The sequence below is a fragment of the Spodoptera frugiperda genome, chromosome 28 (genome assembly GCF_023101765.2).
Source record: "Spodoptera frugiperda isolate SF20-4 chromosome 28, AGI-APGP_CSIRO_Sfru_2.0, whole genome shotgun sequence".
Lineage (NCBI taxonomy): Eukaryota > Metazoa > Arthropoda > Insecta > Lepidoptera > Noctuidae > Spodoptera > Spodoptera frugiperda.
The window spans coordinates 10,497,440-10,511,185 of NC_064239.1; the positions used below are offsets into that span (position 1 = coordinate 10,497,440).

General features: G+C 35.0%; 2 protein-coding genes across 3 annotated transcripts in view; one reads left to right on the forward strand and one right to left on the reverse strand.

The window, feature by feature from the left end:
* The window catches only part of LOC118265295 (kin of IRRE-like protein 3), a 149,845-nt gene that overhangs the window by 55,320 nt on the left and 80,779 nt on the right, over positions 1-13,746 (forward strand). The window lies entirely within an intron of this gene.
* Positions 7,600-12,409, reverse strand: LOC118281069 (uncharacterized). Its single transcript, XM_035601514.2, has one exon. The coding sequence runs from the start codon at positions 12,191-12,193 to the stop codon at positions 10,922-10,924; it is 1,272 nt and encodes a 423-aa protein (XP_035457407.2). The 5' UTR covers positions 12,194-12,409; the 3' UTR covers positions 7,600-10,921.

Below are 13,746 nucleotides of genomic sequence, written 5' to 3' on the forward strand. Positions count from 1 at the left end.
AAGATGATATAATATACATTGTTGCTTTAGCTTAATTCAATATTATGTTATAATCAGCTACATCCTAATGTGTATAAAAAGCATTCAATTAGTATATTTTACTAAGGCCATTTTTATAACTAACATGCCTCAAAATTAATGTCGCGTGAAAACATTAGGCCATTTACGCCCATTTTATATCATAATTTATTTTCAAAAAACAAATGTAAATAAAACATAAATAACGATTATCAGGAAAACTCTCCTATCTGAACTGATTTATGAATTAAGGTCATGCAAAATTACAATTTTAAGCACGGAATGACAGTTTTATAATGTATGTGGTATTAGGCTGAATAAAATTATTCTTATTGTGTTTATAATATAACAGAAAAAATACATACTGCTCTAAAATCTGAAGGGGTAGGCAGACTTTCTAGTTATAGTCTTAAGATGTCTATTTAATGTGCATTTATGATGCTATTTAGCCATATTGTTATGAGGCCACATTCCAAACTTCCAATATCACTTTGCCCAACACGGGAATCAAACCAAAATTAGGACAAAGATACACACGAGTATTTATAACTTACTCCAAGTTTTTAAGTGAGGTAATATTCCTTTAACTTTCTCTTAACTCTGAAATATACTATGCTGAAAACTCATCAAAATCGGTTCTGCCATTTGCGAGATTATCGCACACAAACATACATACAGGTCAAACTAAGAACCTCCTTTTTCGAAGCCCGTTAAAAATCTCTTATATAGAAAGGGATCTGCTAAGTTAACTATAACTCCAATATCCTTTGCACCATACATCCATACAGGAAAAAATTAAATCCACATAACCTAATTTAAAACAGACCTACATTAACGACTTAAAATTTTCGATAAAGGCTTAAGTTAAAATAAGTGCGTATCTAATAATTACCTTCAGGTAGTTTGCAGGCAAAATTTGGTCGTTACGGCCTTTATTTAATTAAAAAACGACTTTAATGACGTCATTTAGACTGATCTTTGTTTAACTCTTGCAAAGTTTGTTGGCGATTGTGTCAGAATCGTGGAGACAGATTCCTTTTATGGAATAAACCGGTAAACGAGCAAACGGTTCAGCAATAGCCGAAGCCCATGGACACTTGAAACACCAGAGGCGTTACAAGTGCGTTTTTTGTTAAGAAAAGGGTGTAAGTGATTGGGGAATCGAGGATTAGGAAGATTGGAAGGAAGGGGGGTTTTTGGGTTTCTAGTTTCTGTGGCTTTGTTGGTTTTTATAGTAACTTCGATTACCAAGCATACGGTGGACACCGCAGTGGATGAACCTAAGCTGAGTGACAAATGTATTCTTTAAAGTTTCACTACTGTGATAAGAAACAAAAAAAGAAGAGATTTTAGTTAAAGATGTGGGATCAAAATTTATATTCGACTAACTGATACCCGCAGCTTCGCTCGCGTGTATTACGGACTTTGTAACTTTATTTTTTTTTAATAAAAGTAGCTCAAGAAACTATTTATTACACCAGCTTCTTGTCAATAAAGTTCCCTCAAAATCGGCAAAGCCATTCCAGAGATTAGCCGGAACAAACAAACAGACACTGACAAAAATTGTAAAAAAATATAATTTATTTTTATTTTTATTAGTGTACTGTAGAATGGTAAATGTACATAATTATGTGGTCTTGTCCTTAAGACATATTTCGTGAATAATAGATACGTAACTATACTGCCTACCTGTTTTTAGTAGTATAAGTGAGTGAAAATCAAATATAACGTAATTTCAAAGCCGATTTTCCTAGATTGCGCAGAAAGTGTTTTAGAACTCACTTTTCGATTTGAAAACTTAAACTGTTTATATTTGAACTTCGTTCTTTCCAAGTTTTCGCAAAGTTTTGTATTCCTAAAAGCTGTTTTGGTGCAATAGTACTGAATTCGAATGGGATCAACGTCTAATTTATTCTTGCTTTTTAAGTTGTAACAAGAAATAGTAAAAAGGTATTTTCTTAACCAAATCTAGGTTATCGTAGACTTTAATTTATTTTGTTACCTATTTACCTGCCGCAATGTTCACCTCTGCCTGCCCCTAAGGGGATATAACTATACATGGCATGACGTTGCATTGCATTGTTGTGAAGGGAGAGATTACAATCTTCCTTAGAGGTTCCACTACAGGTGATGTGACATTCTCAGTTAATCAAAATTAAAACTGTAAAGACTCATTCGCAGGTAAACAAAACCAAACCTTTCTGGAAAGTCAACAAAGCTCTAAACCGGTAACGTTCCAGAAATCCTGTGAACACAAATCCCGTATTGTAAACGACATTGACTCGAAACAATAAATAACACAAATTGTTTATGCTTGCCAAATGCTTAGCCTTTAGGTGAACGTGCTTCGGGCCACCAAATCGATACATACAGGTTTTCTTGCTAAATCTGGCTGTTTGCCAAATGTAGTTGCATTTCGTACAAACTCTGCTACAGTTTCGCGACAATTTATTAAACTTCTAACAGCTAACTGTTAAGTAATTATTTCACTAGTCAGTAATTACACTGTGTTCAGTCTTAATGTTTGAGTTGGAATCAAGTGTCAGCAGCACTTGAGCAAAGAATTTAATTTGGAACCTGATGTTAGTTGTTTTTTTACGACCAGTCTTAAGTGTTGTCGTAACGTATTCTTTGTTTTGAAGAATATATTTAAATTAAATAAGCTACGTGTAAAAAATGTTTTCTATTAGTTTCTTTTAGTGAGTAACAAGATTAATTAAAGTTAAAATTTCAAGTAATTAAACATTTTGACCTTATTCTTTTCCAAGATTGTTCTTACAAAGATACATTACATACTTCTAGAACAGCTCTCTAAATAATTGTCTCATTATAAACAAAATTAACACCAAATAAATCAGTCTCGAAGGCAATTGAACTAATTCATTTGCGTCCAAGTCGTACTTACAAAGCGTGACAACACAACACAGAATCAATAGTGTTGTAACTTGTCTGGGCTGGCGATACGCCAGGACCATCTGTTTTCCATCAGCAAACACTGAGCAATACGTGTCCTATATTGCATTAAAGGTCCTTTACCACCTCTGACGTGTAGTGACGACAAAGGTAGAATACCATTGACGACACCTCTACTCTTCTCGTGGTTGTCGTAAGAGTCGACTAAGAAACTCATATTAATAAAAGATTCCGGGTAGCTTCTTTCTTTTAAACTACGATTCGACCAAGCATGTAGATCATGGCCAATGGTTTACCCTTCTTTTATAGGGTAGAACCATAGTTCAGCAGTAATTGGTCGCAGATTGTTGATAATGAGTACATTGAAGTCCTTTACTTCGCCTAGAAGGTAGTGTTGTGTACGTACACGGTGCATCAGAGTGTGTTAAACAGAAACACAGGTGTACACACAACTTCACATTGAACTACACAAAACCAGTTTATCGTGGTCTCGTTTTGTATTATCTTTTCACACATTCGACGGTCAGTTTATACTGGTTTTGGTTAGCTTGATATTCAGCCATGTATACAATACTGTCTGTCACCGGTGTTGCCTTGGTAATATGCAAATCTGACCAAGTTGGACGTGTGGCATAATTGCCACCACACACTGGCCAATTACTTTGACACGTTGTTATATTGTGAATCGTGATGCCAAACCACAAGGCATCGCTAATGTACTGCAGCAAACCCTAATGTAACGAGATGTGTTTCAACTACAGTTTCTCGAATGTAATTTTCATGTGAAAATGTCCGGTGTTTCTACTAATACTACTGTGTTTTAGGTCTAGTTTTGTTTGAACTAGTGAACATATCATGTATGTATGATTGTTAAATCTATTAGAGATTATCTATAATGATGACTATAAAAATTGACAATTTTAATTGCTGTTTCATTGGATATGGGAAGTTTTTAAGTGTGGGAGAGTCATGTTTCGGCACAAATGGGCCGGCTCGACCGGAGTAATGACAGCAGCAGAGACCTAATTCCGAATCTTTCTAATGCCTTAAATTCCTATCCCCAAAAGGCCGGCAACGGACTTCTAACGCCTCCAGTGTTTTGGGTGTCCATGGGCGGTGGCTGGATTGCTTACTATCAGGTGATCCGTTTGCTCGTTTACCAGCTTATACAAAAAAAAAAAAAACTAAATCAAATAAATAACAAAAATAATGAAAGAATTTGATGTTGACCCATTTTTTTTTGTCTACGATATTAGAGATATTTGGTCGAATCTTATTTTCTGTTGTCGATGTCATGAAGCTAATTGATTTGGGAAATTCTTCATCCCAGAACGTTTATATCCGTCTGATTATTTTGATAAATGGGAAGTATTGCCAATATGGGCAGAGAGATTAGTAATCCTCTTATATCTTTTTGGTTCGTAGAATAATATTTGATTCTTCGGAATGTTTCTATTATATTAAGTGAAAGTATTGAAAAAATATCAATGATGATGATTTCGATGTATATAATTTTAACTCTTTGTAGTTTTTTACAGTAATGATTAGGCTTTTTTTAGCTTTTTGCAACATATTGTGGCATTTTAGAAGCAGTTCAAAAGCTAAATCAGAACGCCAATTGCTGTAGTGATTCAATTAAATTCAATACAATTCTTGCGATACTTTTTGACTTCATCAACAGTCATCAGTCTTTGTACTTTTATTTTGGATCTTCTTCAATATAGCGCACATACAACTGTCTACTTACAAAACATTCTTCTTTGTCAGCTCTAAAATTTCAAGTTCCAGCTACACCAAAAATAGAAAATATCATCTCGATTAGTTGTTGGAAAACTGATCTTCCAAGTCAGTTGTCTGTTTGTCTAACAAGTAGATGTTAGCTGACAGTTTCCATTCAGAGTTTAGTCTGATAAAACATTTTTCTCATTCTGTGATACAATCAGTGAGAAAGTACCTTGTGGGAAAAGTTTCTCTACAAGGTAATTTAAGAAGAAAACGTGAAGTTTGTGTGGTCGAAACTTTTGATGAGTGTATGACGTAGGTATAGAGGTAATTCAGCGCATGGTAAACTACTAAAGTTCCTGGGCCATTTATTTTTCTCTTTTGTGTATTAAAAAAATCTTGACTGTACGGTTCAGTTTTCTGTAACAGGGTAATCGTCTGCCGCGCAAACTGTAGTGGGTTCAAATTCCAATTCAAATTATTTTTACTTATTTGTGAAAGTGTTACTGTGTATCTGTAATCTGTAATCTTAGCAGTAATTAGTTAAATTTCTACACGAAGCAACTTTTTGTGTGATCCACTAACTGCTGTTTTGGGTCTAGGTGTCATGTGCATGTTTTGTAAACGCATCCACAAAACAGGAGAAAATCCTAGTATCGTGTATCGTAAAAAGTAATCGTGCTAATGATGTTCCGTTTTACACCCTTATTAAAAAATCTAAATGACAATGGGACCCAGTGGTGGATAGTGGTTTGGTGCAAAGAGCTAAAAGTCGTGATTAGTGGCGTGTTATTGGGGGACAATAGTCAAGCAGTGTAAGGACGATGATGATGTATTTCTTTTGAAAATGACTTAACTTCTCTGACTACTGTATCACTTTAAAACTTTCAGATATTCACTAGCGGCTAGCCAGCTATAATTCGGGCCATACTCACCTCTACCATCTAATATGCAGAATGTATGCACACAAGAATTCAAACAACTGTAGGAAACATTTCTAGGATTGTTTCATTTGTTCTGTGATTTCTGTGCAAATTATGCAAATGTGTAAAGTAGTTGTTTAGAAATTGTAACTTGTTTTAAACTAGTTTGTCACGAGTACTCTAGGATTAGTTTAATGTTTATAGTTCTAAGTATATTTTCACTTAGCTAACTCATTGAGAATGAGTTAATGTATTAAAAGTTAGGAACAGTAATTAAATAACAATATATCACATACATAAAGCATCATCAATCCTTACAAAGTTTTATTTGTTAATGTCTAAAATAGTACATATCTTTGCTATGTTTAAATGGGCATTTATTGTATGGTCATCAAGGTGAAGAGTGTGCACTAAGTATCAAATGGATTGGACGTCAGGGAGGGGGTTAAATGCCAATTACTAGACCCAAACAAAAACAAAAACAGGTCAAGCTAAATAAAACCGTTCAATGACTTAAATCTGTAAAATTATAATGTGATATTGAATCAAAGGTCGTTTACCTTTAATTCTTTGGATTGGTTGATGTATAATGTTGAGTGAGAGACTTCTAAGAGAGTTATAGAACGAAACAGTTTAAAAAATACTAGTCATATCGGCTTATTGGCTGTCGTGGGTTCAAGTTTAAAAAGTAAACATATACGTAAGTATCTAAAATACTATAAAATGTATAATAAATTAAGTTCAATACTAAAAACCTCAACCACTTTTATCCAAAACAAAGAAATACCACATTAATTTTCATTCGAGTAAAAAACAATAATAAACGATGCCACAATATTTTCCCGCAAATATTTAAATAGTGGCTATAAACCGACCCGATCCAAAAGGTTTTAAATACATAAAACCGTTTAAGCGAACTATTTGCATTCGTTTCCTTTTTCCAGCCTGTAATAAAACAACAAGAAGCATTAATTTATTCCCAGGAGTTTCTGCTCAAAGGGTAGGACTGGCAACGAAAAAATATAAACAGACTACCCAATAACGTGTCATCCTTACAAAGAGGAGCCCTCGGCTATTTCTGCATAGGCGTAAGCTGGAATACCAAATATAAGGTGTTCTAAAAGAATCTGCTACGGCTTTAATGGAAGGTAGTGTTGTGTTTGAAGATTACATTAACTGTTTCGTGTATTAGTGAAAAGCATTGATAATTGAAAATTTAGGCTGTTTTGTTGGTCGAGTGCAAGCAAATGCGACTGATCGACCCAGGACTTGAAGCCGAGACCCTTTGCATAGAAGTCACACTTAAGACCTCTGTACCAACTAGGATGATGACGAACGAGTGGGTAGATTATTAATATTCTTTAAACATTTATACGTTTACCATTCAGTATTTGACTTACCTGAAGGACAACTTATTTTTGTAATACAAATCTTTAGTTCGACACACAGAATTAAATATTAAAAGTCGTTTTATTTGAAGACAAGCACGAAATACGAGAGAATTTTTATACCGAGTACTATAAATATTATATTGTATACGAAAATAACCTCACATACATTATTAAAAAACCGGACAAAACTCGAAAAAGCCCAACAAAATTTGCTTCAAAGAATTTTTATGCTAATGGCTTATTCTACCTGTACCTTTTGCGGGTCACTTTAACACCCAAAATATCGACGTAATCCAAAGTGGGGCGTCAAACGTCATGAATAATAGATGTATCTTTCATAAACAAACTGTGCTTAATAACCGTTTTAATCTCGGCTTTTAAAGCTTTGCCACTTACAAAGGCAGATTGGAAAAGTTTTTTCTTGTGAGAGTCCAATTAAAGTTGTTAGAAGCAATTTCCTGCGGTTCTATGTGTGCACGGACGCAGTGGAGCGCGCGTGTGCCCGTAATCCAGCTTAATTGTTATTTTTGGATACTTTCCTGATATTTTCTTTAGGGTTCACCAGTTTATTCTGTCATTTTACACTCTCTCAAGGACAAATATCTGAAATTATAATAATAAATAAAATAATAAAATAAAATAATCCTTTATTTCATTATTTCACAAAATAATTTACATGAAACAGCCACAAATAAGTATTAATCAATAATTATGCTAGTGCACTAGGAATAACTTAATAAGTAACTTACCAATATTTAGGAACTATAGGAAAATTTACTTTTTAACCTAGACTTATGTATAATTAGCGACTTGCCCGAGCTAGGTTTATAAAAACCTGTGTTTCGGGTCATCACTTACAAGACTATCAATTTAGGTGCATGTGTACAGAAATAGAATAACAACTTACAAACTAATCTTACATTCATACTAAAACTTCCAATAGTTTTTCTGTGTCTGCGTAATCAAGATTTAGTAGATACTCTGATAACAATGTACTACATTTATAATAATTTACACTATATATATTTAGTATCTTGTTGACCTTGTTGTACAAAAATGGTCCTAAAAATACGTAAAATCTATGTGCAAATGCATGTCTTGTCTGTGGTTCAAAGCAAACCAAATCTTTCCTCCTCCTGGTTTGGGATACTGGGTCGAAAGGAAGCTCAGAGTGCTGATAAAGTATGGTTTGCAATATAAATAGTTGGCGCACTGTTAGTATTTTACATGCAGTGTATAGTTGGTGTGTGGGAAACCTAAAAGGGCGGAAGGTAGCAACCTTTAGAATTGCTCTTTGAGCGCGTTCCAGAGGAAGCAAGATAGACTTTGCAGTTCCACCCCATGATGTAATACAATAGGTGAGAACAGACTGACACAGAGCCAAATAAACCTGTTTAATTAACTTATAGTCGGCTATGTGGCGTAGGTTCTTAAAAATGTACATTAATTTACGCACTCTTTTGCATAGTAACTCGATGTGTTTACGGAAATTTAGATTCGTGTCAATCGTAACACCTAGATATTTTATGTGGTCAGCTTTAACTAAAGTGGGACAAGTACAAGCAATATTAGCAGAATTGCAATTATGTGCAAATATATCTAGGTTAGTAAGCGGTGGATTAATGTTTCTAATTGAGAATGAAATATATTTAGTTTTATCTATATTTAATGTTAGAAGATTTTGATGAAGCCAATTTGACACAACATTAAAACCGTTTTGGGCATATTCATATGTTTCACTTTGAGATTCAGCGGAAAACAATAGGGCTGTGTCATCCGCATATGATAATATTAGCCCATTACGAAGGACCAAACTACATAAATCATTAATGTAAATTAAAAACAATGTAGGTCCCAAAATACTTCCTTGAGGTATTCCGAAACCACTATTTTCCATCTCAGAACTTGTGTACTGACCTATTTTAACGCATTGTTGACGATCTCTAAGATAATCGGTGAACAACTGAAGTTGTTCGCCTCTTATTCCAAGTTTTTCAAGCTTGTGTAGTAACATAGAACAAGAAATTGTGTCAAAAGCTTTAGCGAGGTCCAGGAAAATCCCAATGGTATGCATACCCTTGTCAAGGTTAGTACTAATGTATTCGGACAGTCTGTGAACTGCTTGGTTAGTCGATCTTTTTGGTCTAAACCCAAATTGGTTATTTGAAAGCAAATTGTTAATTTCAAGATAATCTATTAATCTACTATTTATAATTTTTTCTAAAATTTTTGAGAGACCTGTTAATACTGAAATGGGTCTATAGTTGTTAACACAGTTTTTATCTCCCGCTTTGAAAACTGGCGTAACTACTGCTTTTTTAAGCGGTTTGGGAAAGATTCCTTTAGACAAACATGACTGAAAAATATGGGTCAATGGAGGAGCAAGAAGGTGTTTAAACCTTTTCAGTATGTTATTAGGAATGCCATCCCACCCAACAGCGCAATCGTCCTTTAACCCTGTAATTATCCTTAAAATTTCATTGACGTCAGTGTTTAATAAAACAAAAGATTTTGATGTTTTCGTAGGGGTATTTACAGCCGACAATGGTTGGTGGGGATAAGTACTATGGTTCAAGGATTTTTCAGCTAAGGTTTTGCCAATGTTAGCAAAAAAACTATTTACTTTATTTGCGGCTACTAGTGGGTTTATTTCTGAAGACAGTAATTCGAGTGGGGGTTCAGGATTTTTCGATCGAAAAGTATTTGTTTTAATAAATTTCCAAACGAGTTTACTGTTTTTTCCTGCCTTCTGTAACTCATTCTTCTCGTGTTGATATTTAACTTTTTTTAAAAGGTTGTTACAAAAGTTTCTATACCTTTTATATGAAATAGAAAGTATTTCATTATCAGGTGCAAGTTTTGACTTTTGGTGTAGTTTGTCCCTATGCCGTATACAACGAACGAGACCTGGAGTGATCCACGGTTTGATCGATTTATACCTTCTAGACGTTATTTTGGTAATTGTATTTTTGTTTATCGCATGTTGTAGCGCATTTATAAAATACTGTAATGAAATATTTGCGTCATTAGTATCGTAAACAGGGTCAAAGTCGATGTCGCGAATGGCACGTGCAAGATTAGTCATATCAATTTTTAAAAAGCTACGCATGCAGTTTTTTCTAGGTGAGGATTTTTGTATTGTTAGCAAAATAGCTTGATGGTCCGTAAGCGATGAATTGGTGACTAATGTTTTGTTCGGATGTCGGGTTTTTATGATGAAATGATCCAAACATGACCCAGACTGGTGCGTGGGATAATAATGGGTTGGTAAAAGACCATGAAATGAACAAATATTTAGGTAGTTATGTACATGTGTATCTGCTCTCTCAGAAGCAATATTAATATTTATGTCACCCATTAATATAATGTTCTTAAAAGCAGATAAATGTTTTAAGTTTACATCAAGTGAGTCCAAAAAGCTGTCAATGTTTTGAGACGGTGGCCTATAAATGGCCATAATTACAGTATCCGGAATAATTTTAATTACTAAACAGTTACTATTTTGAACTCTGGGCTCTTCCACTAGAACTTTTAAGTTGTTTTTGATGTACACCACTACACCATCATTCTGATTCATGTTTGAATTTGTTTTGTGAGTGCAGTAGCCGTCGAGAGAAGGTAAATTGGCTGTCTGAGAAGATAGCCAACATTCTGTTAGGACAATAACATCACAGTTAATGTCAAGACTTTCTAATAGAACTTCAAAGCCATCCATGTTGCGATTAATACTGCGAATATTTTGAGTTAGTAGCGTAAGCGTATTTTCCCCAGAAGGAAGAAGAAGTTTACAATCTTCTACATTACAGGTATTGGCTTCAGACACAGAAAATTCATCCAGATCAGTGATTAGCTGACTGGCCATAAAAACTAATTACTAAATTAATAAAATATAGAGTAACTTTTAACTTACGAGACAATAACTAAGTGCTACTAAATAAACTGTCCGGGGCGCTCTTAGGCGCCTTCATAGTCAATCGAATTGATATAATTAATCTCGGCATATTTACGCGCCGGACACTCTGCGTCACCAGTCTGATGGTCACATTTCTTCTTGAAGCGCTTGCACGTCGCACATTGAGGCGGAGAAGATTTACTGTTACACTCCTTGTGGGAATGCCCAGTCTCCCCACAGTGGTTGCACGTAGGACTAGTTTCACGACAAAACTTGGCTGCATGGCCAAACTGCTGGCAGTTGAAGCATCTTGTAACTATTGTGTAATCTCTTACAGGGCAAGAAGTCCAGTTTATAAAAATCCGGCCTTGGTTTATGAGTACTTTCCTGACGGCAGCAGAAACTTCTAATATATAATTGCAAGTGGGAAGACCTTTCTTACCTGACTTATGGCTCAATTTGACAGTAGCAAGAAAGGACTCTCGAGTACTATTTGCCAATTTCTCCGAAAGGTTTTGCTCATAGATGCAGTCAAATACTTCTCTTTCAGTAAGTGCTACTGGAACTCCAACGACAGCAATCCTAGGTCGGCGCTTGGGGGTTTCTTCTACCGTAAGGCCAGATGACATCAGTTTCGTTGAATTCCTGAGCTTTTCAATATCTCCTTTGTTCTCGGTCCTAATAAGTACACCCCCGTTTCTGACTTTTTTTAGGCCACGGACATGAAGCTTTAGTTCTTCAGGCGAAATAATTTTCTGAACAAGTGACTTTGTGTCTTCGCTTGTTCTCGTCTTGTCGCAAGGATAGATGGCCACAGAACTCAGATTTGCTGGGCGGATGAGGGTTTCGGAACTTTTTTTTACTATGTTAGCGTAAGATGAAGAGGTTATGTCAGAAGGCGATAATTTGTCGATTATAGTATTTTTGATCACCTTAATAGATTCTGCAAGGTCCAGCTGTTCTTTTAGATGCAGTACTGTGTGGTGCGCTTGGATGGTTTTTTGCTTTAAAGCTTGATATTCTACGGCCATTTGACTTGTCCCCTTTAAAACGTTGCGACAAAGGGCGGAGACACGCTGCTTTTGATCGTTGTTCATTTTCCCTTCTGAGACTATGGTGCAGACCTCAGTGAGAACGGCGTCTATTGACCCAATCCATTTCTGGATATCTGGTGTTGAAACAACTTCAGGGGGTAACTCACCAGCCAACACGGCTGGAGCTTGAGGTGGAATTTGCTCAATAGGTTGAACTGGTTCTGGTTGATTTGGAGTCGGTGGAGGACTTCGCTGCAATAGTTGGCTACGCCCGAAAGGGGAAGCTGTTTGGTTAGACATAACTAACACAGATATATGTTATAACCAAGAAATATTTAGTTCATCTTGCACAATATAAGTAAGTATAAATTGTAAAATCACACTCGCGACACACTTTACTTTCGAACTGACACTGCAGTTAATTTTATAGTAACAATTATTGTAAGTTATTAAGATATTACATTATTATTAAAGGCAAAGTACACGTCTATGAAGTCTCGCGTCTTGTTAGCGAATCTAAATTATATTGTTACAATCACCCTTATTGTTATTTGGAGACCTTAGTGTATGCCGAAATGTGAGGCTAGTTAATACATTAATAATGCTTTAATAAGTAACCACCATTGTAATACGTTTATTTAAAAAAAAGAAAACACTCTTCGACGTCACCTATTTACTTTACACGGGGTTACATCTAAGACTTTGTATTCGAAGGGCCTTAAACTCGATTGTGCCAAAACAACTTTTTTCGAAGGCAGACGTCGCGTCTCAAGTCCTTCCTGGAAAAGGTGAACGATTCCAGAACTAATTTAACACATCATGTAAACATGATGTACGAGTATACCTCACAATAAAAAATATGATTATCTGTTGTAAATATTAAAAAGACATAACAAATGAATAGTTCTTAGATCATGCATTTCATCAGATTTTTATTATTAAGAGGAAAAATCAAACAAGTTTAACATTTAAGACTTTATTTAGCAAAAGGTTTTCCTTTGCATAAAAAGAATAACACTTACACTTTAATTTTCTTTAGCCTCCATTTTTTAATTCAGATCCCTAAAACCTTCACCTAAGTTTGAAAAAAAAAATACTATACTGAAAATCGCATCAGTCAAACGCGAGATGATCGTGCACATACATACTGACTAGAGATCAAATTGAGAACCAATTTTTTTTAAAGTCGGTTAAAAATATTATGAAGAATCGAAGCTAATCCAACTGGGTTCACAATTAATCAGGGTACAGGTCAATCGTCTTTGCAAGGTGCAATGTAACACCGCCACGGCTCTAGACAGCACATATTATGTTAGACACCTAATTTAGCTGCGTTTCATGCTAAATCAGTGACCGCAGAGCTGCGATTGAGGTGACAGATTGCTAGTATTATCAGCTAAGAGCACTTCCACTCTACATTACCTTTTGATTAGTTACAAGGTTCAATATACACTGGTTGCTTTTGGTTTTAGAACCAATCGTTGTTTGTGTTGATCTTTGATGAGGATTGTGGGAAATTAGGTCTGATATTTCTGATCATGTATATTTCCCTAAAATTACTAAGTTTGTCTCGTAGTCATCATTATTCTGAACACAAACCAACTACAAAGAAAGCAGTCGATTTTAAAACTGTTAGTGTATCACTCTTTATGACAATGTCTGTGTGATAAAAAACATGTTAGGTATGTGAGTGAGTAAACCGTGATTTTTTAGTTAATTTAGTATATCTCACGATAGTTATTATAAAAATATACAAAATCTCGTTCTAAAATAATATTTACCACGATATATTAACCTAAGTTCTAAAATTAACACCATAACAAGCATACTCCTGAATATAAAGGAACCACTTC